The sequence below is a fragment of the Lithobates pipiens genome, unplaced genomic scaffold (assembly GCF_037356315.1).
Source record: "Lithobates pipiens isolate NorthernLeopardFrog02 unplaced genomic scaffold, aLitPip1_a1.2 Scaffold_8, whole genome shotgun sequence".
Taxonomy (NCBI): Eukaryota; Metazoa; Chordata; class Amphibia; order Anura; family Ranidae; genus Lithobates; species Lithobates pipiens.
In genome coordinates, this window is record NW_027507903.1 from 283,130,310 (window position 1) to 283,155,686 (window position 25,377).

The following is a 25,377-nucleotide window of genomic DNA, read 5'->3' on the forward strand; positions in this document are numbered from 1 at the left end:
GCCGAAATCTCGCGAGATGTCGGGTGCATTAGCCGCAATGTCTCCTGGGATTACTTGAACGAGATCCCAGGAGACAGTGCGGGCTTCAGCAGGAAATGATGCTGATCCCCGCAAGAGACCACCCATCGCCGCAGGGGATGAAAATAAACTACTACGGATTACAAAAGGTAGATGAATAAAAAAAAAACAGGTGGCATTATCAAATATATGGTCTAGAGGCAACAGAATGGGCAAATGTTTTATTATGAGTGCAGAACCGCTTTAACATTAATTACCTGGAATCTTACAAAAACCATGACCTAATAGTGATCCCTGAGGACCAGTCAGAGAGGTAGTGTATTGAATAAAGTAAAAGTATTAAAAATGTGTTTAAATATACTTTGAAAAAACAGAATGCATTTGTTATTCCCATTATTGCAAATCTACTATACATTTTTTTTCCCCCCCAGAGTTTGGGTTCTCGTAACAGTTACTTCAGCCAAGATGTTCTTCCTATAAGCAGTGGCGTGAAGCAAATGGCCTTTTCACCACTTAAAAGCTCACGACATTTAGACACTGGGGATGAAAATGTTGAGTTGACGCATGAAAGAAGGGATATTGGAGAAGAAGAAAATAAATTTCCCATTGGAAGGCGAGATTTTGACAGTAAGTATTTAATAAAGCAGAACTTCACTCTCAATGTTAACTATTTTTAATCCTTATGCTGATAGAATTAGTAAATAGATAGCAAAGTATATTTGCTCATTTTGAATTTTTTATTTTTTTTTTACATTTCTTCCCTTACTTTGTTTCCAGGCAAATATTGGGGGTTATTTACAAAAGGTAGGTCCAATGCACTTGAAATTGCACTGAAAGTGCAGTCGCTATAAATCCGAGGGGATGATTTTATTATCCAATCATGTGCCGGCTAAAATGCTGTTTTTTTATTTTCCTTGCATGTCCCCCTTGGATCTACGACGAGTGCACTTTCAGTGCAATTTCAAGTGCAGTTTGCACTTGTAGTGCAAAGCGGATTTGCCTTTCGTAAATAACCTTCAGTCATACATCCCAGGAGTCTTTAGGAGGGGTTTTCTCAGCTAAGCACACCCACCTGTCTGCATGCCTGAGCTAAAGGCAGATGGATTCCAGGAAGTAAATGCCACATGAATCATCTGCCTTTTCTCAAGATGGCCATGAAATGCTAGGCAGAGTTTTTCAAGGTGATTTTTTTTTAGTACAAACCTGGAGAGATGGATGGGTGGGTAAGTTTGCTTTGAATATTAAAAATGAATTAAATAGGGTTTTTGGTGCCCAGATGCTATGTAGTTCCAGTTTAAGACTTCCAGAAATATTTGGTTAATGCTATTCACTATTAGGCTTGCCATAAAGGAGTCTTTTGTTCAACCAGCGAGTTACATATTTAAAAAAAAAAATAATAATACACACACACACACACACACACACACACACCTATTCCCCCATCCATCCATACTTACATAGATTTGAGATTGATAAAGCAATCCTCCCCATTGCACCATTATATTCTGACAACAGGAAGACTATGATCCATGTATAACTGTCTTTAAAGCAGTATACTCTACATTTATAGAAGAAAATGTTATTTAAACATCTTGTGTTTAACCACTTGACCACCAGGTCAATGTTACATTTTTCACACCTTAAAATCTGCATTTTTTTTGCTAGGAATTGCATTTTAACCCCAAATTATTATGGGGTTCACTCTAGCATTAAGGAAAAACACCTTCAGACCCTCATAAAAGGCATTAAGCACCTCTACAGCCTTGTAGATCACCTTTACTGGCTATGGAAAAAATAAAGACAAGCTGCAGCAGCAGTCATAAGCTTGCTTTAACCACTTGAGACCCGCGCTATAGCCGAATGACGGCTACAGCGCGGATCTCCTTTGCCGGGACTACGTCTATTGACGTAGTCCCGTGCACGAGCGGCCTCTATGAGACTCGCCTGATCACCGATCCGAGCAAGGGGTCGATCCCGACCCCTTATCACGTGATCAGCTGTCAGCCAATGACAGCTGATCATGTGATATAACGGAGCCGGTAATCGGCTATTATTCCTCCTCGTGCTGACAGGAAAAAAAAAAAAAAAAAGCCGATTACCGGCGGCTGTGATCGGGACATCAGTCCCGATCACGGCCAGCCCTGCTAGTGCCCACCTGCCCCCTGCCAGTGCCCACCTGCCCCCTCATCACTAAACATTATTAAAAAATAAGTGCCCCCCCGTCAGTGCCCACAGTGCCACCCAGCAGTGCCCACAGTGCCACCCAGCAGTGCCCACAATCTTCCTCAACAAAGGTGCTGCACCCCAGTGCCACATATCCGTGCCCATCAGTGTCATCTACCAGTGCCCATCAGTGCCCATCAGTCCCATCTATCAGTGGTACCTATCAGTGCCCCTTAGTGCCACCCATCCATGCCATCTTATCTTTGCCCATCGGTGCCGCCTTATCTGTGCCCATCGGTGCCGCCTTATCTGTGCCCATCGGTGCCCAACAGTGCAGCCTATCAGTGCAGCCTATCAGTGCCCACCAGTGCAGCCTATCAGTGCCGCCTCATCAGCGCACTTCAATGAAGTGCAAACAAACTATTAAACATGATTTTTTTTTGCATTTTTTTTGTTTGTTTAGCAAAAAATAAAACTCCGAGCTGTAATTAAATACCACCAAAAGAAAGCTCTATTTGTGGGGAAAAAAATGATAAAAATTTAATTTGGGTACAGTGTTGTATGACCGCGCAATTGTCATTCAAAGTGCATCAGTGCTGAAAGCTGAAAATTGGTCTGGGACTGAGGGGGGTTTAAGTGCCCAGTAAGCAAGTGGTTAAACTCTTGAATACCAGGACTTTTATAAACTTTACCTTGGTAGACAAGGGGTTACAACCATTCAAGTAATAATTTTGCCCTATAGTTTCTAATGTCTTCGCTTTATCTTACTATGATTAACCCATTCAAATATTCCCTCAGCTTGTAAATTAGACAAAGCTACTACTATGCAAATCGTTTGAGAGCCAGAGACCGGCACCCACTGCATTAGGTGATCTGTGCCTTAACTAAAATCAATGGCTGTCAACGACACCAACCCTGAATCATTTTTAATTCTTTCAAGAAAATCGAATGGTACCAAACCCAGGTCTTCAGGGTAGTAATTTTTCCTCACTGATATGTAGGGGGAACTGCATAAATAAATGGAGAACATTAAATACCCTGCCTTCAGTCCAGGAAATTCATTAGAAGTGCAACAGTTAAAACATGGCTACCAAACAGAAGAGCACTCATCAGCCCCCCTCCCCTTTAAGGTTATGACAACTGCCATTTTATAGTGCTCAGCAGCAAGAAAAGAAAAGAAAAGGAAAAAAAAAAAAAGAGAAGAAGATGAAGGTTTGCCAAGAAATCTCTAGGGATAAATTGCCTCAAGCATGTTAGATGCAGTGCCCAGAGGGCTGGCCCATGGAATTGTTCAGAGCCAGATTAAAACAGAGCTTCTATATACATGCCAGATAGAGAATAAGATTTTTTTCACAACAACAAAATCCAATTTTGGGTACAGCACACATGATCTTTCAGGTTCAGTTTTTGGAGCAGGTTACACACATTTTGGGTGTCACATGTTCCAGCAGTGTTGTAGCAAGCAATAGGGAGATCATAACAAAAAGAGACCTGCGTCCTGTACTGTATTTCAGGAAAGTTTTTACTGCAAGTCAAAAATTCAATTTTAGTCATACAGGACATAGGATCTGTTGTAATCATTATGACTGAGGTCTAATAGCAATCAAAATAAAGGGGTGGACAAACAGGCCCAAATTAAAAACAGGTCAAGAAGGGTTTAAAAGAAGCCAGGGAGCAGCTTATAACACCTTGCATCCAAAGCTGGCATCAGAGGATTGAAGAGCCACCTGATAGAACTAGGGCTGAAACAACTAATCGATTAAATCGACAACTAATCGATTATGAAATTAATCGGTTACCATTTTCATAATCGATCGGCCAGTAACAAAATGGGGTTAAAGTTAGAGTCTGATGATATTTACCAGATTGACCCTTTAATAGTATCTCTCTCCTCTAATAGTATATGCAGTATATATCCTCTAATGGTATATACAGTACATGTCTCCTCTAATGGTATATACAGTATATCTCTTCTGTCTGTTATTCTCAGAGTGGATTAGATATTTTGCTCCCTAACCATATAGTGGTTTATGTCTATTCACCACTGCATATAGAGATATTTAAGAATAAATTGCCTTTTTTTAAAACTTTACATATTAACTAAATCATACACCACGCTTTTAAGGTTATTAACCGATTAATTGAAACAATAAATCGGCCAACTAATAGATTATGAAAATAATCGTTAGTTGCAGGCCTAGATAGAACTTAAATGTGTTAAACAAAAGAAAAGGTGGCAACCTTGAAAATCTGAGACAGACTCTTTATGCTAAAAATGCCTGTGAAACACTAACAGATCTGGTAAAGTGCGTAGGGAAGAGAGGAACCCTATCCCTCAAGCATAGGCTCAAATGATAACTTGCTAGATCCATTTAGCAATGGTGGAGTAAGTAGAAAGGAGATCCCTGTGAAACCACTCACATAATACAAAGAGGAACTGATTGCTTAAACAGGCTGCAGCCAAAAAGGTAAAACAGACACAGCATGTACTAGGTCAAGATAATGTAAAATTTCCTTTGAAGGAAGGAGTCTTGGTAAAAGGTGGGAGGGGTAGACCTCTTTTAGGAAAAAGCCTTTGGTGGGCATCTTCAGGGATATGACACCGCCATTGGCAGTCCATGCACCCTGCTGCTAACTCCACGCAATGCACAAGCATAAGTGAGCCCCTGAGAAGATGATTTTTTTTTTTTGCAGGAGAAAACAAAAGTGCCCCCCCCCCCCCCACTTAAAAAAAAAAAATTCTTTAAGTTAGACTTACTTGTAACTTGTTTTCCAATAGACTTGCAGGACAGCCACCCAAGAGAACATGGCTCCACCTCCCAAAGGAAACACCTCCTCCATCAGAGCTTTTTAAAGAAAGCCTCCACGCAGACTCAGTTGTTTGTAGAGACTCTCCAACCCCAGCTGCAACACATAAGTGGCAGTTATATCATAGTATTAAAGCAATAACATAAAAACAGGGCGGGTTACTGCTGTCCTGAAAGTCTATTGGAAAACAAGTTACCAGTAAGTCTAACTTGAATTTTCCAAAACGACTTTCAGGACAGCCACCCAAGGACTACGGAGACTTACTCCATTCAGGGCGGAACAACAGCCTGTAAGACTTTCCTTCCAAAAGCCTGATCCCCAGCCGTCATGAGATCTAATCTATAATGGCGGGCAAATGTCGTCAGACTTGACCAGGTAGCTGCCTTACATATCTGTTTGGGGGTGGCACCAGCTTTCTCTGCCCAACTCACCGCTGTAGCCCTTGTGGAATGAGCCCGGACACTCACTGGACTCCTCTGGCCAGCACAGGAATTAGCTTCCGCAATTGCCATCCTTAGCCATCTTGCTATGGTCCCTTTGGAAGCTTGCTTTCCCTTTTTTTTGCCAGAAAATAAAACAAATAGTGCATCTGCATGTCTAAAGTCCTTAGTGGCTTCCAAATAACTTAGGACTGCTCTTTTAACATCCAAGGTATGGAATTCTTTCTTACCCGACGGATTAGAGCAGAGTGAGGAAGTACTATCTCCTGGAATCGATTTTGAATTGACGCCACTTTAGGCAAAAAATTAGGATTAGTTTTAAGGACTATCCTAGCCGGAAAAAAAAGAAAAGAACAGCTCCCTGATTGACAAGGCCTGCAACTCACTAACTCTGCGAGCTGAAGTAATGGCCACTAGAAAAAGAGTTTTCAACGGAATCCATCTCAGGGAGGCCGAATTAATAGGTTTGAAAGGATCCCTGGTCAGGGCCTGCAGAACAGTAGACAAGTCCCAAACTGGGCAATTCTTAGACACAACCGGCCTAAATTGAGAAAGAGCTCTAAAGAACTTGACTACTAGAGGGTCTAATGCTATAGGTGCGGCCACTTGCACCTTGAGGGTGCTGATTGCTAGCTTATAACCGATACGAAACCCCAGGAAAGTCACTTCCTGAGCAGGGACCAAATTTGATTTCTGCAGATTTATGATCCATCCTAACTCTTAGGTGGATGCAGGCTCTGTCCAGATCTTTCCACAAACCCTCCCTGGTCTGGGCAAAAAACAGGTCGGCCAGGTAGGGAATCACAGAGATCTCTTCCAGGCGGAGGGGAGCTAATGCTTCGGCCATAATCTTGGTGAACACTCTCAGGGATGACAACAGGCCGAATGGGAGGGCTCTGAACTGGAGGTAAACTACCTTGCTCCCTTCCTTTAGTGCTAACCTCAAATATCTGTGACCCAATAAAAATTAGGCCATGGAGATATGCATCCTGCAAATCTATGGATGCCATATAGCACCCTCGATTCAGGAGGTTCCTCACGGAGAAGATAGAGTCCATCCGAAACCTCTCGTACCGCACTGATTTGTTCAGCCCTTTGAGGTTCAAGATGAGTTGGAACCTCCCCGAAGGCTTTTGGACCAGGAACACATGTGAATAAAATCCCAGACCCAGCTCCCCTGTTGGGACTGGCATAATGACCCCCTCATACATCAGATCCTGAATGAGGGACTTCATAGCGAAGGCCTTGACTGGATCCCTTGGGATGTTCATGAACAGGAGCCTTTGAGGAGGAACCTCGGTGAACTCTCTCGTAACCATGGGAAATCATCCTCAAAATGAACTGATTTTGAGTAATGGCCCCCCACTGAGGGAGAAACTCTTGGAGCCTCCCTCCCACCCTGACGGGTGAGTCATTGTGGCTTGGCGGCGGATGCAGGAGGATTGAGGAGTACTCTCCTTTACCCTTTGGTTTTTGCGCTGCCCAAGGCTTCCTCCTCTTCTGTGTATTATATTCAGCTTGCCCCTTGGGGCTCCGAAAAAAAAAAAAACACACACACACACACACACACACACACACACACACACGTCTGTGCTGGTTTTTTCTTCACTAGAAAGGATTTTTTCCTGTCTGCCGTTCGGTCCAGAATAGATTCTAATTCTGAGCCGAACAACAAATCCCCCGCGAAAGGAATACTGCACAGTCTATTTTTAGAAGTCGCATCTCCTGGCCAGGTTTTCAGCCACAAGGCCCTACTGAGTTAGTCAGGGTGGCTGACCTGGCTGTCATACGGACTGACTCAGCCGAAGCATCTGCAATGTATGCAATTTCCGCTGAGAGTGTAGCAAAAGAGTCCAAAATCTCCTGCTTTGGGGAATCCGCCAAAATATGAGATTTTAATTGGTTAACCCAATGATCTAGATTTCTTGCCACACAGATTGTTGCTATGGCCAGTTTTAAATTAATCATTGACTGCCAGGATCTTTTTAGGAGATCCATCTTTTTATCCATGGGATCTTTTAAAGTGCCCATGTCCTCAAAGGCCAAGTCTGTTGACTTTGAAACCTGAGAGAAGGCAGAGTCTAACTTCGGGACCTTGTTCCAAACCAGGTCCGGGTTGTCTTCAAAAGGGAACCTCCTCTTATGTGCTCTGGAGAAAAAACGGGCTCCAACCAGTCTTGATCATGTCAGACACCAGGGAATGAACCGGAAAGGTGCGAGATCTGGAATCGCCTAGCCCTGCATACATGCGATGTAGAGAGCTCTCTTCCTCGATACCTAAAGTGGCATATATCACTTTGAGGAGACCTCCCACTTCTTCCAAGTATAGTTTGTACTTTGAGGCTGCTTCTGAATCCTCCTCTTCCTCTGAGTCAGACTCCTCTAAGGCCAGTGAGAAGGAATCCTGCAAGGTGTCCTGAGACATCCCCCCCCCCCCCCCCGCCTGTCAACAACTGAGAACACCCCTGGGGTTCCAAGGATGACTACAGGGTTCTGTGTTCTCCCGACGTTCCAGGATCGTCCGCTAGGTTAGATCTGAACACCTGAAAAAGTAGCCTTAAGCTCATCCTTAATGGTTGATATTAAACCACCACAAAAGGACAGGGATTCCTCCCCAACAAGGCTTGAGATACAAGACGCACAACGCGTTTTGGTCCAGGTTTCACTTAGTTTCTCCTTGCAGACAGGACATCTCCTCTTAACTGGTTGGGCAGCACTTTTTGCCTAAAACAGAAAGACAAGGAAAAAACAAACCACGCCATTTATCTCTGCAAACAAATTGCAGCTAACACCCAGGTGCAACTAAAGAAAAAAATTAAAATCACAATTTCCTAGTGCCCAAGCAAGCCGACACCACTTAAACCCTCCACCGCTGCAAAACACTCAGAAGGGGGGGGGAAATAAAAAAAATAAAAAACGCCCATAGGGGCAAAAGACCACCGGTGTACTGGCTCTCCCCGAGCACTGAAGGGGGAGAGAGCCCATGGGACCATGCCCACTGGGAGGCAGATGGGAGGTCCAGCCCCTCAAAAACGGCAAGGTAAGAACCTAACACTCTCAGGACCACCTGAGAGATCATGGCTCCCACTGGAGGTGTTCCACCTAGTTGGGGGGGAGAACCACCACACACACGGCTTTCCTTAAAAAGCTCTGATGGAGGAGGCGTTTCCTTTGGGAGGTAGAGCCATGATCTCTCAGGTGGCTGTCCTGAAAGTTGTTTTGGAAAGTGAATTTATTATTTTTCCCCTAAGGAGACTGGCAAGCACTGCACCCATGATCAGTTTATCAGGGGCCCAATGCCAGGCTCCGGCAGCTTTCAGACTGTACCTGCATATGGGCACACTGTTTACAAGCTGTAGGGCTTGTGAATGAACTGTGAGGCCACTCAGTGACCTCACAGTTCATTTGGCACTACAAGTCATTAGCCACAATGGCTGATGGTAGTTGTAGTTCTAGTTTGTGCATTTACAGGAAACTGAATGATGCAGCCATTATGAAATAGTGACAGCTGGCGCAGGGAGAAGAGGTTGCATATTCTACCCTAAATAAAAAGGTGGAACACCTAAAATAAGTTCACCTTTTTGTTACAAGAGGTCCATCAAAAGACACCATTCAAAAATAATGTTAGCTGCAAGATGAAGGGGTCAGTATAAGGTGGTCTCCCAGTAGCTTTTTTGGACCAGTGTCCAATCACCTCAAAGAGGCTGCATAGAACTCATGGTAAAGACAAAAAATGCTCCATATGAGAAATGGTTTTATTTTTGCACTAAAAGCTTCTCACTAGCCGCTTATAGTGTGAATTTTTAACCTCTCAAATTACAAAGACTCTAAAGCCAGCCACAGATGGTTCACAACGCTGCCGGTCTTAGATTCAACCCATCTATGGGCAGGCCGATTGTACCAAAATTCTATCCATCGATTGACAGTGGCTATAGCTGCTGGCAATAATCAAAGTTCTCCCAGCATGCTCGTTGCACCAAAGTCTATCAACAGAACAGATACATACCCAAAGGTCTCCTCTCAACCAAGCCCTATGACCACTCTATTTGGATGTTCCACCCCCCCCCCCCCCCCCCCCAATCACTTCATTGCTCACAATACCCGTCATGGTAGAGAAGTGCCAAACCTCTGCTAAGTCACACTCAGAGATAGGGAAGGCAATTTACCTCCGCACAAACACTGACAAATTGCCAAACCCCTTCAAGTGCATGGTTAGAATTCTACATTACCACTACCTCGGAAACCTACTACTCTTGGACTCTGTCAAGACCCTACACAGACACAGAGTTGCTGCTCTCCCAGTCCACTAGGCTGGATTGTCCCCTTTTACTGTACCAGATCTTGCTAAAAACCTTATCCAGACCCTCCAGCTTTTATATAGCTAAGTAGGAGAGGAAGTTGGATGGGTCCTCTGAGCATTTGGATTGGGACAAGACACTGGCATACAAAAAGGTCCATTTGTTAGCCCAAGAGCACAAACTATAAGATATGATACAGTTGCCCTGCACTCTTGCATGATGAATCCAACTAACTCAGAAATGATGTGGGGCATGTGTAGGCATCTCCAACACACTTTGGAATGAGATATTAAAGCTGTATGAAAAGTCGGTAGGAAACAATTTCAAAATATGCCTCAAATTACTATCCTCTATGCTCCCTGGTACTTACAAACAAATCAAGAAAAGCTGGATAAGAAACTGACAGCTGCACAGTCTGAATTGCCAGACATAAGCAGAACCCTGAACCCCCTTCCCTGGGTAAAATGACAATGCAAAGAGGACAAAATTGACCAAGTGGCACATAATTGCTAGGGATACAATAAGCCGATTTACCATGTGTATTTTCTGCATTTGCACTCGGTCAGACTTCGGATACATTCTTTGTGAGCCTTGTAAGAAGATGCCTGCACTTTTTTTGTGCGGTGCGAATTGAGCGCATACAGAAACAGTCTCAAAACGCACTGCAAAAGAATCGCATGCTATTTTAAAAAAGGAAAAATCGGTGCGATTCCTCCTATCCAAATGACATGAGGTGTGCACCACATATATGTGAACCCAGCCTTAAGCCTCGTATACACGATCAGATTGTTGGCCAGCAAAGTGTCAGACTTGTCTGAAGGGGCGTGTGCCGGGAACTTGTCTTGCAGACAAAAAATTGTCGGCCAACAAACACGCACATAATAATGTACTAAGTGGAACTTCAGCTCTTGAGTGCCACCCTTTGAGCACCTTCTGCTAATGTCATGTTTGGTGAGCATTGAGTCAGAGCATAGCCGCTTGTACTTTAAACTTGTGAGACGCACTTGTGCACAGGCAGGAAAATCTGACAGATCATTGTCTGACAAAAATTTACTAGCCTACCACCCAAAATTTGTTGGCAGAAAGTTGAACAAATTGTCTGATAGAGTGTACCAACAATCAAATTTTAGGCCAACAGTCTGTCACCACACAATTCCATGCCGAAAATCTGAACGTGTGTATGAGGCTTAAGAGTTTAAAGGCTTGCGTTGTAAACATTTATAAGCATTGTAAAGAAAATCATTTTCAGATTAGGGCTGTTTTTTTTTTTTTTTTACTACTTTACGAATAATGAAATACTGATGAAAATTATCTGGGCACAGGTTCATTTTAACTATGGATCTTCTGATAAACTTGATTATCCATGAGATTTTAGAACAAGTAAGCTGGGAAGACTGTCTACTTATTCAAATAACTACATTGTAACATTTCAGGCGATGCTCCCCTTTGAGTGACATTTGTTTTGCTTCCAGTTTAAAAAGATAAATACAGGAGACACTGATTATTTTGTTCTCTTTAGTGCTCAGGTGTATGCTTGGAAGAGTCTATAGACCATGCTGGCAGATATGAGATGAACAAGGATAACCGATGAAAGGACATCTACCACTGGACACATGAATAAAATTAACGTACAGGAAAAAGTGAATTTTATGTACATTTATTAAATGTAAATAAAGTGATCAGTGCAATATAAAAAAACATGTCATTTTCTGAAAACAAACATGATAAAACGCAATAAAGAAAAATAAATAAAAAAAAGCCACAAAACAAATTTAACAAGTAAACAGCTAAATAGTTATGTATATAAACCATTTCAAACTATACAAAAACTACACCCGGAAAAAGCTTGTTAACTTAGCTTGTCCCACAATTTGCTTGTTCTTGGCTACAGCTTTACTGCTAGCTGCCTTTTCTTTCGTTTTTGTTGATCTAGCAAGTTTCTTTTGTGGAGGTTCATCTTCAAAGTTTCGTTGGTTCTCATCAGTGTCCACTTGCTTTCTCTTTGAGCTCTTTTGTACTGACGGTTTACTGGGTTTTCCTTTCACATCTTTATTACCAGAGTCAATATTACCGGAACGTATGCCAAAAGTTTTCTTGCTTATATCGCCTGCAGGTAAAAAAAAATTATTAATATTATTATTATTATAAGTCCAAATTAAGCAGTAGAAATCTACTTTATTTCTTCTAAAAACTAGCCATCTTCTCTGCCCATTACTGCAAGAGTGACAGGTTTCCTTAGGTTGGTGAAAGTCAACAAGCACTAATCACACATGCGTTTCTGATCTTTAACCACTTGGGTACCGCGCTATTGCCGAATGACGGCATTAGCGCGGACCTAGATTGCCGGGACTACGTCTATTGACGTCGTCCTGGTTACGAGCAGCCTGCGCGCCCCCTGAGGGGCGCGCGCGGCGCGCTCTGTGATCGGCGAGTCCGTGAGACTCGCCTGATCACCGATCCGTGTAAGGGGTCGATCCCGACCCCTTATCACGTGATCAGCTGTCAGCCAATGACAGCTAATCATGTGATAAAACGGAGCCGGTAATCGGCTAGTATTCCTCCTCGCGCTGACAGCGCGAGGAGAAAAAAAAAAAAGCCGATCGCCGGCGGCCGTGTTCGGGACATCAGTCCCGATCACGGCCAGCAATTCAAGCGGACACCTGCCCCCTGCCAGTGCCCACCTGCCACCCGCAGTGCCATCCTGAAATAAAGTAAGTGCCCCCCTGTCAGTGCCACCCAGCAGTGCCCATAGTGCCACCCAGCAGTGCCCACAGTGCCACCCAAAATCTGCCTCAAAGGTGCTGCACCCCAGTGCCGCCCATCAGTGCCCAGCAGTGCCGCCCAGCAGTGCCACCTATCAGAGCCACCTATCAGTGCCCAGTCCCATCTATCTGTGGTACCTATCAGTGCCCATCTGTGCCGCCTTATCTGTGCCTATTAGTGCCGCCTTAACTATGCCTATCAGTGCCCACCAGTGCAGCCCATCAGTGCCCACCAGTGCAGCCCATCAGTGCCCACCAGTGCAGCCCATCAGTGCCCACCAGTGCAGCCCATCAGTGCCCACCAGTGCAGCCCACCAGTGCAGCCCATCAGTGCCCACCAGTGCAGCCCATCAGTGCCCACCAGTGCAGCCCATCAGTGCCCACCAGTGCAGCCCATCAGTGCCCACCAGTGCAGCCCATCAGTGCCCACCAGTGCAGCCCATCAGTGCCCACCAGTGCAGCCCATCAGTGCCCACCAGTGCAGCCCATCAGTGCCCACCAGTGCAGCCCATCAGTGCCCACCAGTGCAGCCCATCAGTGCCCACCAATGCAGCCCATCAGTGCCCACCAATGCAGCCCATCAGTGCCCACCAATGCAGCCCATCAGTGCCCACCAATGCAGCCCATCAGTGCCCACCAATGCAGCCCATCAGTGCCCACCAATGCAGCCTATCAGTGCCGCCTAATCAGCGCACTTCAATGAAGGAGAAAAGTGACCCGTTTGCAAAATTTTATAACAAACTATTAAAACATGATTTTTTTTTTTTTTTTTTTTTTTTTTGTTTGTTTAGCAAAAAATAAAACTCCGAGCTGTAACTAAATACCACCAAAAGAAAGCTCTATTTGTGGGAAAAAAAATGATAAAAATTTCATTTGGGTACAGTGTTGTATGACCGCGTAATTGTCACTCAAAGTGCATCAGCGCTGAAAGCTGAAAATTGGTCTGGGACTGAGGGGGGTTTAAGTGCCCAGTAAGCAAGTGGTTAAAGACCCAAAACTTTGAGTCTTCCCCCACATGCTTACACCAAGTACACATTGTTTCCATATAGAAAAAGGTGTAGACTAGGCAACTTAAAGAGAAACAAAGATGCTGTCTTCTGGTTAAAAAAAAAAAATAAAAAAAAAAAATAAAAAACACAAACAAGACACACACACACACACACACACACACTCCAAGATACCCGTTCAATTACAGTAGTTTGCGCTTTTTACAAAATAGTTCCACCACATTGTGTGTGAGAAAGATGTAATACTGCATAATCAATACCTATTGGTTCTTCATCAAAACAAAGTACTGGAACAAATTTTGGAGCTGGATGGATGCAAGTTGGAACCTGGCTCATACTAGGAAAACCAGTCTTGGGCTGACTTGCTGAGGTTTCTTTGTAAGTGCAGGAAAACTGAGATTTAATCAAGTTCTGCTTCAGCTGAAGTGGGGAGGGAAAAATAAATTAAAAAAAAAAAAAAAAAAATTATATATATATATATACACACACACAAACAAGACACACACAAAGAAAGCAATTATGAAAAAATATAAATATGAAAATCCCCCACACTGCAAAAACCTATATTTTTGTGGTCTAGTAACTTGTGTCAACATGCCAATTACGCCAAGGAGGTCCCATCGCTTTCCCCATTAAGGGTAAAGTGACAGGGGTTCTCTGACGCCATCCCACCCAAATTATACTCACTTTCATAGAACTGCCCAGTCACGATCGTTCGACAAGCACACAAAAAAAAAAAAAAAAAAAAAAAAAAAAAAAAGTCTTACACAGTGAGGGGCATTCTTTTTCATGTGATCAAAAACACCAGTCACTGCAGGGGCACAGAATACAAAAATGTTTGTGCCCTGTTCACACAGCAACACTGCCTTCAGGTGGGTTGCAGTGAACTGCAAAAAAACAAAAAAAAACAAACACACACACACACAACCCCCACACAGACATGGTAAAGAGTGCCTTGCTTTGTAACAAGACAAGGCACCCGCTCATCACTGGAAAGTAACAGACATGAGTCCCCCTCACTAAAACTGATCAAAAGAGTATACATGAGAGATGAAGTTACACACCACCCCCCCCCCCCCCCCCCGGTGGTATTCCAGAGCCTGGCTCGGGGTGATAATTTAGTACCATTAGCGGTAACACCGAGCTAGACTTGGGACCGCATGGCTGAATCCAGGAAGAGTTTACTTACCTTGTCCCCTGGATCCAGCGATGTCACCTCGCTGTACGAGCGAGCTGTCCTCCACTCGATCCATCACGGAGCGGAGCTCCGTTCCCTGCAAGCGTTGCGACAGAGAACGGCGCCAAATTCAAAAAAGTGAAACACATTACATACAGTATAATGTAATCTTACAGATTACATTGCTGAGTGTAATTATTTCACATCCCCTTTGTCACTAGTGTTCTGTCCAGTGTCCTGTATGCAGTTTTATATTATAAAAAAAACTGTTCTTTATGCCTGGAAACTGGGGGATTGTCCATAGCAACCAAAACTGTCAGTTTACATCAAAAGAGGTTTTAGACCAGCTAGAAAAAAGCGATAATAAATTAGAATCACTCGCAGAATTGAGCAATAGCGATTTGTGACCGTCAAATACCGAAAAGTAATTACGGTGACAATTCTGCAACTGAGCAAATTTCAGTGTTTTTGATGCAATTACATTATTGAATTTTTTTATTATTGTTATATTATTTGGTATAATTATTTATAGTTTATCATACCCGGGAAGTTAGACTAGACTCTGGTTTGGATTTAAGCGAGTTATTCCTAAGAATTACAGGACTACAATATAAAACGCCAAATTTCCATGCAAAACAATGGTACCGCTTTCAGCACCTAAAATCATCATACCGCCAGGGAGGTTAAAGGGCATCAATAATTTTCCATATAATGTTTAATTTGCAATACACTATATTACGAAAAGTATCAGGACACCTGCCTTTACACACACAAACTTTAAATGGCACCCCAGTCTTAGTCTGTATGGTTCAATATTGAGTTGGCCCACCCTTTGCAGCTAAAACAGCTTCAACTCTTCTGGGAAGGTTTTCCACAAGGTTTAGGAGTGCATCTATGGCATTGATATGCAATAAGTGGACCTCCAGCTGTTGCTAAACTACAAGTCCCATCATGCCTCTGGCTGACATGCTTGTGGCTCTAAGTCTTGCTATGCCTCGTGGGAATTCTAGTTCTGCAACAGCTGGAGGTCCGCTAATTGCATATCCCTGATCTATGGGAATGTTTGACCATTCTTCCAGAAGCATATTTGTGAGGTTAGGCACAGATATGGACGAAATAGCCTGGCTCGCAGTTTCCTGACCCCAATCTGGTGGTACACCTTTGGGTTGAATTGGAGTGGGCTCTGTGCAGGCTAGTCATGTGCCTCCACTCTTCCCCCCCCCCCCCCCCCCCCCCAAACTGTTCCGACAAAGTTGGGAGCATGAAATGGTCCAAAATGTCTGTTTGCCGATACCCTAAAAGTTTACTTTACTGGAGCCAAGCCCAAAAAAGAAAAAAGAAAAAAGAAAAACAAACACACACACACACACACCTCTAACCTCATAATTCTACCCCCCCCCCCCCCCCCACGCTTCCTGGGAAATAAAAAGTAAAACCCACCAGGAGTCACTTCCTCTTTAAAGTTACATATTCTGCAAACCATTTCCGATAAATACAAGGATTCTTTGCTACTGTAGTGGCAAATTTATATATTAGAATATAATCTTTATATTTTGCAAGAACACATTATCTGGTAGGATTAGACAGATAAGAGACAGCACACAAGGTTTTGCATTTGCTCAATACCTTAGGTTTGTCTTTGTTAATGCACTTCTGGACACGCTGGCCGAGAGAAGATTCATTACACTGTTCAGGTGTCCTAGGAATTCAAAACCAAAATATACGAACAAATTAAATAGATGATTTTATTAAAGGAAATAAAAAGACTGCATTAAAGCTGTATTAGGGTAAACTCCCGGGTAATTTCCCTACATCCAAATATTCTCCTGTTCTCTTCACTATTGAACGCTAACTCTCAGGTTACCATAGAATATAAAACAAAGTATGGTATGAACAGCGGAACTTCAAATTGAGCTGCAGATGCCACAGAACCTTGAAGTCTCCTTTATAGGTATACCAGGCCTGTTCACATGGGAAGACCCTATGGTCGGGCCCAGTTTAAAAAGGCAAGAAGAGGGGGGACACTGGAGAGAAGAGTACCCTTCTTGCTTGTTGAAAGGCTTTGGATGCTAATAGGACATGTGAAAATGGGGAGGTGGGTTAGGTCAAAACAGTTAAGCTTGTAACTTTTCCAAACTCGTTTTGAGGGACTCTTCCCACCAACATGTTGTATAGCAAAAAGGCTGCACAATTGATAGCATGCGATCCATGCTTTCTAGTCTGAGCCTGTCTCCTAACCCAGCTTTAAGTGGACCCCCTTCCCTTCATCCCTATTTCTACCCTCCCCCGCAGCTCTTCACCTCTAAGGGAGATATCCCTCTCTCTCTCTCTCTCTCAAATGGCTCCTCAGACCAATGGGAATGGAATGTTAAAGGGCTTCTCTTCCCAAATAAGTGTCTAAGGATTGACATGCACTTAAAGCATTTGCGGATGGATGTGGCTCTCCAAGAGACTCGCCTATCTGCAGACAACTTAACCAATCTTTGTAAAACTATGGGTTAAGCAATGTTTATGGCTCTCCAGCAGTATCTCGCAAAGATGGAGTGGTTATATTGCTTCAGAGGAGAAAAATGAAAAAATAAAGAAAGGTGGAGGCATACTATTAGAGATGTACGGATTGATTTGACCGGATGCAAAAGGACAATAGGTGCTAAAGACATAGCTATCACCAACATATGCTCCTAACTCTAACTCACACTCTTTTTTCCAAGACATGTTATCCTGGATATTGGGTGCCCCGACACTCTTCATCTAGTAGGTGGAGATTTTAACTTTGGCGCAGTCCTTCAATGAAGACATTACAGTGTTCAATCTTGTAGGCTGCGAAAAGCAAAAATTCCCCAACTGCTTACCACTCTTAGCCCAAACCATCACTTCATACTTTTTGTAGATTTATAGCAACAAACGCACCCAATGAACTGGGATTTTACCTTTTCACACCCTCACAATTCTTTTCATGTATCGATTAAGTCTTTGCCTCCCCGCTGCATCTGCCAGATAATGAGGATTTCCTTCATAGGCTATATGAAGCCTGGGGAGGACTATGCTTTGACAAACAGGGAGCACATTACAGACCCAAACCTTTTCTGGTAAGCAGGTAAAGCATTTAAGGGGAAAAAATTTCACACACTACCGGATTTAAGAAATACTCTCGGCAACAATACATGCAGGCCAGCGATGCTTAATGCTTAGCACACAAACGTCTTTAAACCGCACCCCCGAGAATGTACAAACCTGGCAAAAGTCCAAATGCAGTTTTGGCATGTGGGCAGAACATCAAGAAGCAGCTAAAACATCTTACATTTTCACAGGTTTGGCAACAAGGTAGGAAAACCATTGGTCAAACTGCTCAGGCCCTAGGTGACCTACCCACCTTTCTGCCTTAAAAAACAAAAAACAAAAACAAACACTGCATGCTCCATCGTTATCATACCTGCGGAAATCAGTAAACTTCTTGCTTTTTTTTTTTTTTTTGTTTTTTTTTTTTTTTTAAAGTTTAATACTCCTATAAAAGTTCACTGATCCATCACAAGTAGCATGGGGAGGGAGGAACACAGCAGGGGGAATTGGTTTTGTCAGTCCACAGCTAATCAGAAAGGTCAACTGAATGGTTGCAATGCAAAATACTCTTGCCCACATCCGTCTACTCATACCTCCACCCATCCTTTCTGATCTAGGTGTTGGATCCAGTGTCATCCCTGCCTGCAGCAAGCTCTCAGCTGTTCCATCGCCACAATACACTGTATTAGTGCTACAACCCCTCCGTCATCAAGAACGTGCCAACAAGTTTCGTTAGCCAACAACAACTAACTTTCTCAGAGCCTAACATAATCGAGCGCTCTGACGTCTCCACCTCACATTCAAATATTTGAGCTCCACCACCCCACCTTAAAACAAGGGTTCTTATCAAAGACAATTACTGCGTGGAGAGAAGCTCAGAGACTGCTGGGGCTACCCTTGAGTATATCCCGCCATACAGTGGTGTGAAAAAGTGTTTGCCCCCTTCCTCATTTCCTGTTCCTTTGCATGTTTGTCACACTTAAGTGTTTCGGAACATCAAACCAATTTAAACAATAGTCAAGGACAACACAAGTAAACACAAAATGCAATTTGTAAATGAAGGTGTTTATTATTAAAGGTGAAAAAAAATCCAAACCATCATGGCCCTGTGTGAAAAAGTGATTGCCCCCTTGTTAAAACATACTATAACTGTGGTTGTCCACACCTGAATTCAATTTCTCTAGCCACACCCAGGCCTGATTATTGCCACACCTGTTCACAATCAAGGCATCACTTAAATAGGAGCTGCTTGACACAGTAAGGTCCACCAGAAGATCCTTAAAAGCTACACATCATGCAGAGACCCAAAGAAATTCAGGAACAATTGAGAAAGAAAGTAATTGAGATCTATCAGTCTGGAAAGGGTTATAAAGCCATTTCCAAAGCTTTGGGAATCCAGCGAACCACAGTGAGAGCCATTATCCACAAATGGCGAAGACATGGAACAGTGGTGAACCTTCCCAGGAGTGGCCGGCCGCCCAAAATTACCCCAAGAGCGCAGCGACGACTCATCCAAGAGGTCACAAAAGACCCCACAACAACGTCCAAGGAACTGCAGGCCTCACTTGCCTCAGTTAAGGTCAGCGTTCATGCCTCCACCATCAGGAAAAGACTGGGCAAAAATGGCCTGCATGGCAGAGTTCCAAGGAGAAAACCACTGCTGAGCAAAAAGAACATCAAAGCTCATCTCAATTTCTCCACAACACATCTTGATGATCCCCAAGACTTTTGGGACAACATTCTGTGGACCGATGAGACAAAAGTGGAACTCTTTGGAAGGTGTGTGTCCAAGTATATCTGGCGTAGAAGGAACACTGCATTTCATAAAAAGAACATTATACCAACAGTAAAATATGGTGGTGGTAGTGTGATGGTCTGGGGCTGTTTTGCTGCTTCAGGACCTGGAAGACTTGCCGTGATAAAAGGAACTATGAATTCTGCTGTCTACCAAGAGATCCTGAAGGAGAATGTCCGACCATCTGTTCGTGTACTCAAGCTGAAACGAACTTGGGTTCTGCAGCAGGACAATGATCCTAAACACACCAGCAAGTCCACCACCGAATGGCTGAAGAAAAACAAAATGAAGACTTTGGAGTGGCCTAGCCAAAGTCCTGACCTGAATCCTATTGAGATGTTGTGGTATGACCTTAAAAAGGCCGTTCATGCTCGAAAACCCTCTAATGTAACTGAATTAGGACAATTCTGCAAAGATGAGTGGGCCAAAATTCCTCCAGGACGCTGTAAAAGCCTCATTGCACGTTATCGCAAACGCTTGGTTGCAGTTGTTGCTGCTAAGGGTGGCCCAACCAGTTATTAGGTTTAGGGGGCAATCACTTTTTCACACAGGGCCATGATGGTTTGGATTTTTTTTCACCTTTAATAATAAACACCCTCATTTACAAATTGCATTTTGTGTTTACTTGTGTTGTCCTTGACTATTGTTTAAATTGGTTTGATGTTCCGAAACACTTAAGTGTGACAAACATGCAAAGGAACAGGAAATGAGGAAGGGGGCAAACACTTTTTCACACCACTGTATAACCATTTAGGGCAGGCATGTCCAAAGTCCGGCCCGCGGGCCAATCGCGGCCCGCAGTCCGGTTTTGAACGGCCCGCCTGGTGTGCTGCGGGATCAGGGCTGTCAAATGAGCCGATCCCCGGCACTGTGTGAAGCTCCGTCGGCTTCAAAAGTGAAAGTAAAGTGCAGAGGAGTGTGCTGTGCTCTCTGCTTCCCCCTACAGTGCAGTACCCGGCTGAATGAGGAAATGGAATGGAAAGGTACTGTACTACAAGCTAGATTCGTTTTAAAAAGGCTTCATTTATGTGTATGTGTGTGTGTGCATGTGTGTCTGTATGTATGTATGTGTGTGCATGTGTGTCTGTATGTATGTATGTGTGTGCATGTGTGTCTGTATGTATGTGTGTGCATGTGTGTCTGTATGTGTGCATGTGTGTCTGTATGTATGTATGTGTGTGCATGTGTGTCTGTATGTGTACATGTGTGTCTGTATGTATATGTGTACATGTGTGTCTGTATGTATATGTGTACATGTGTGTCTGTATGTATATGTGTGCATGTGTGTCTGTATGTATGTGCATGTGTGTCTGTATGTATGTGCATGTGTGTCTGTATGTATGTGCATGTGTGTCTGTATGTATGTGCATGTGTGTCTGTATGTATGTGCATGTGTGTCTGTATGTATGTGCATGTGTGTCTGTATGTATGTGCATGTGTGTCTGTATGTATGTGCATGTGTGTCTGTATGTATGTGCATGTGTGTCTGTATGTATGTGCATGTGTGTCTGTATGTGTGTGTGCGCATGTCTGTCTGTATGTGTGTGTGTGCGCATGTCTGTCTGTATGTGTGTGTGTGCGCATGTCTGTTTGTATGCATGTGTGTGCATGTGTGTCTGTATGTATGTATGTGTGTGTGTGCATGTGTATCTGTATGTATGTGTGTCTGTATGTATGTGTGTCTGTGCATGTGTGTGCATGTCTGTATGTATGTGTGTGCATGTGTGTCTATATGTGTGTGTGTGTGCATGTCTGTCTGTGTATGTGTGTCTGTATGTGCATGTGTGTCTGTGTGTGTGTGTGTGCGCGCATGTGTGTGTGTGTGTCTGTGCATGTATGATTGCATGTGTGTGTGTTTCCATGTATGTCTGTATGTATGCGTATGTGCATGTGTGTCTGTATGTATGTGCGTGTATGTCTGTCTGTATGTGTGTGCATGTATGTGTGTCTGTATGTGTGTCTGTATGTATCTGTGTGCATGTATGTGTGTGTGTGTGTGTGTGTGTGTATGTATGTATGTCTGTATGTATGTGCGTGTATGTCTGTATGTATGTATGTATGTACGTGTGTGCATGTGTCTGTATGTATGTAAGTATATGCATGTGTCTGTATGTGTGTATGTCTGTGTGTATGTGTATGCATGTGTGTTACTTTTAATCCAGACCCCCCCCCCCCCCATTCTTGTACCATCAGAACTGCTTTTGTGGTGCTTGTGTGTGTGATAGCAGCCAGGATTGCTGCTCCTCTGAAAAGCAATCCATATACAGATCGCTTTTTAGAGGCATTTGAAAGGTGGTAAAGAGGCATTATGTTGCCTCCTCACCACCTGTTTTAAGCCCGTAAATGTAGCATCACTATACCGCAACTGTGCAGTCCACACATTTGCGGGGTAGTTGCAGTGCAGGCCCATTCACCCTGAGCATACCTCCAGCTGCAGCCACAGCATGTGTACACCCCCAGCTGCTCCCTCTGCAGCTAAAGGGGGAGAAGTTGGGGGTGGTAAAAACAGCTCAACCATGTAGTTTTACTGCCCCTCCAATAAGCCCTTGGCTCACATCTGCATGGCTGCATGCTGTGTGTAGGGCAGCCCATGCATTTCAATGGGCTTCCATACCCACAAAAATGCAGGGAAAGAAGTCCCAGAGCTTTTTTTTTTTTTTAACCAGTTGCCGACCGCCGCACGCCGATGTACGTCGGTACAATGGCAGGGCAGGCATAAGGACATACATGTACGTCCCTTGCCTCCCGCGGGTCGGGGGCCCGATCGGGCCCCCGCCCGGTGCCTGCGGCGGTCGGTATTCGTACGGGAGCGATCCCGGACGAGGGGACGGCCATTCATTCATGGCCACCCCCTCGCGATCGCTCCCGACTAATAGAAATCCCCGGTGACATCACTTCCTCTCCTGTAATGTAAACACAGGAGAGGAAGTGATGTATTCTCTCCTCCGTGTCGGTATTTTTCGTTCCGACACGGAGGAGAGCGGATCAGTAAGTTGCACCAACACTCACACACACAGTAGAACATGCCAGGCACACTCACACCCCCCCTTTACCCCCCGATCACCCCCCCAATTACCCCTGCCCCCCAGTCACAGTGACACCAATGTCATTTTTTTTTTTTTTTTGCATTGGTGTCATTTGTGACTGTAATGACTGTTAGGGCAGTTAGAGTTAGCCCCCTTTAGTTCTAATGTACCCCCCTAACCCCCCCAATAAAGGTTTAACCCCGTGATCACCCCCCGTCGCCAGTGTCACTAAGGCTGGGTTCACATTGCAGCGGTTTATGAGAACGAATGTGATTCGCACCGCACTGCAGTGCAAATCACATCCGATCTCTGTGCGATTCGAGTTCAGCCATTCGCCGCACCCGCCACACCCGCCGCACCCGCCGCAAATTCGCACGGGACCCTTTTTTTGGCCCGCAGCAGAATCGGATCGCATGGGTGTTCACACCATGCGATCCGAGTTTGCAGATCGCACTGCGATATGCGAACTGATCTGGGGGTGTCAGTAACATTTCACTGACACTCCCAGCAGTTCGCATAGGGCAGTGTGAACTGCCGCCGGGAGGCATGCGATGCGGGAACCCGCCGCGGATTCGCGGCGTTTCCGCATCGCTCCAGTGTGAACCCAGCCTAATAAGCGATCATTTTTCTGATCGCCGTATTAGTGTCACAGGTGACGCTAGTTAGGCAGGTAGGTATTTAGGTTCGCCGCAGCTTTTTATAGCGCCAGGGACCCCCATATACTACCGCATAAAGCCCCCTGATTGCCCCCTAGTTAACCCTTTCACCAGTGATCACCATATAACTGTTACAGGTGACGCTGGTTGGTTAGTTATTTTTTTATAGTTTCAGGGCACCCGCCATTTATTACCTAATAAAGGTTTAACCCCCTGATCACCCGGCGGGTGTCATTTGTGACTAATAACTGTTAGGGCAGTTAGGGTTAGCCCCCTTTAGTTCTAAGGTACCCCCCTAACCCCCCCAATAAAGGTTTAACCCCGTGATCACCCCCCGTCGCCAGTGTCACTAAGGCTGGGTTCACATTGCAGCGGTTTATGAGAACGGATGTGATTCGCACCGCACCGCACTGCAGTGCAAATCACATCCGATCTCTGTGCGATTCGAGTTCAGCCATTCGCCGCACCCGCCGCAAATTCGCACGGGACCCTTTTTTTGGCCCGCAGCAGAATCGGATCGCATGGGTGTTCACACCATGCGATCCGAGTTTGCAGATCGCACTGCGATATGCGAACTGATCTGGGGGTGTCAGTAACATTTCACTGACACTCCCAGCAGTTCGCATAGGGCAGTGTGAACTGCCGCCGGGAGGCATGCGATGCGGGAACCCGCCGCGCATTCGTGGCGTTCCCGCATCGCTCCAGTGTGAACCCAGCCTAATAAGCGATCGTTTTTCTGATCGCTGTATTAGTGTCACAGGTGACGCTAGTTAGGCAGGTAGGTATTTAGGTTCGCTGCAGCTTTTTATAGCGCCAGGGACCCCCATATACTACCGCATAAAGCCCCCTAATTGCCCCCTAGTTAACCCTTTCACCAGTGATCACCATATAACTGTTACAGGTGACGCTGGTTGGTTAGTTATTTTTTTATAGTTTCAGGGCACCCGCCATTTATTACCTAGTCTCACTAGTGTACCCCTAAATTTAGGGGTGTCTACTTTCCAAAATGGGGTCATTTGGGGGGGTTTGTGCCATCTTGGCATTTTATGGCCTTCAAAACTGTAATAGGTAGTGAGGAGTGAAATCAAAAAATTACGCCCTTAGAAAGCCTGAAGGCGGTGCTTGGTTTTCGGGGCCCCGTACGCGGCTAGGCTCCCAAAAAGTCCCACATATGTGGTATCCCCGTACTCAGGAGAAGCAGCAGAATTTATTTTGGGGTGTCATTTCACATACGCCCATAGCATGTGTGAGCAATATATCATTTAGTGACAACTTTGTGTAAAAAAAAAAAAATTTTTTTTTTTGTCATTATTCAATCGCTTGAGGCAAAAAAATAAAATATTCAATGGGCTCAACATGCCTCTTATCAATTTCCTTAGGGGGTCTACTTTCCAAAATGGGGTCATTTGGGGGGGTTTTGTACTGCCCTGCCATTTTAGCACCTCAAGAAATGAGATAGGCAGTCGTAAACTAAAAGCTGCGTAAATTCCAGAAAACGTACCTTAGTTTGTAGATGTGACAACTTTTGCGCAAACCAATAAATATACAATTATTGACTTTTTTTTTACCAAAGACATGTGGCTGAATACATTTTGGCCTAAATGTATGACTAAAATTGAGTTTATTGGATTTTTCTAATAACAAAAAGTAGAAAATATCATTTTTTTTCAAAATTTGCGGTCTTTTTACGTTTATATCGCAAAAAATAAAAATCGCAGAGGCAATCAAATACCATCAAAAGAAAGCTCTATTTGTGGGAAGAAAAGGACGCAAATTTTGTTTGGGTACAACATTGCATGACCGCGCAATTACCAGTTAAAGCAGCGCAGTGCCAAAGTGTAAAAAGACCTCTGGTCATTTACCAGCAAAATGGTCCGGTCTGAAAGTGGTTAATTGCGCTGCACCAAAAGCACCCCATGTTTCCAATGTGTGGGGTACCATTAAGACTTAACGGTACCCCTAAAGAACAGAGCATGCGTCTGTGTGTCGGGCAAACGAGCGCGACAAAGGCACAAGAATTTTTGTTGGGCCAGGTATGAGTGCTCGAATGACCGAATTTTAATGGTTCAAAGAATGTCAGGCAAAATGGTCGGCCCTCACACATGTTCACTTCATCGAATCTGGCCCTCTTTGAAAAAAGTTTGGACACCCCTGATTTAGGGCAACC

At 44.3% G+C, this 25,377-nt stretch overlaps 2 protein-coding genes across 5 annotated transcripts in view; one reads left to right on the forward strand and one right to left on the reverse strand.

Moving 5' to 3' along the window:
- PMCH (pro-melanin concentrating hormone) overlaps positions 1-11,425 on the forward strand; it is a 64,362-nt gene extending 52,937 nt beyond the window's left edge. For all 3 annotated transcript variants that reach the window (XM_077472202.1, XM_077472203.1, XM_077472201.1), the window contains exons 4-5: positions 450-645; positions 11,247-11,425. In XM_077472202.1, the coding sequence (XP_077328328.1) occupies positions 450-645; positions 11,247-11,296 (246 nt within the window). In that variant the 3' untranslated portion in view covers positions 11,297-11,425. The remainder of the gene's footprint in view (positions 1-449; positions 646-11,246) is intronic.
- PARPBP (PARP1 binding protein) overlaps positions 11,369-25,377 on the reverse strand; it is a 39,371-nt gene continuing 25,362 nt past the window's right edge. Inside the window, exons 9-11 of one of the 2 annotated variants that reach the window (XM_077472198.1) lie at positions 16,300-16,372; positions 13,757-13,916; positions 11,369-11,834 (exon numbers count right to left, since the gene is read on the reverse strand). In XM_077472198.1, coding sequence (XP_077328324.1) covers positions 11,557-11,834; positions 13,757-13,916; positions 16,300-16,372 — 511 coding nt within the window. In that variant the 3' untranslated portion in view covers positions 11,369-11,556. The remainder of the gene's footprint in view (positions 11,835-13,756; positions 13,917-16,299; positions 16,373-25,377) is intronic. The other variant, XM_077472199.1, reaches the window with a different exon arrangement.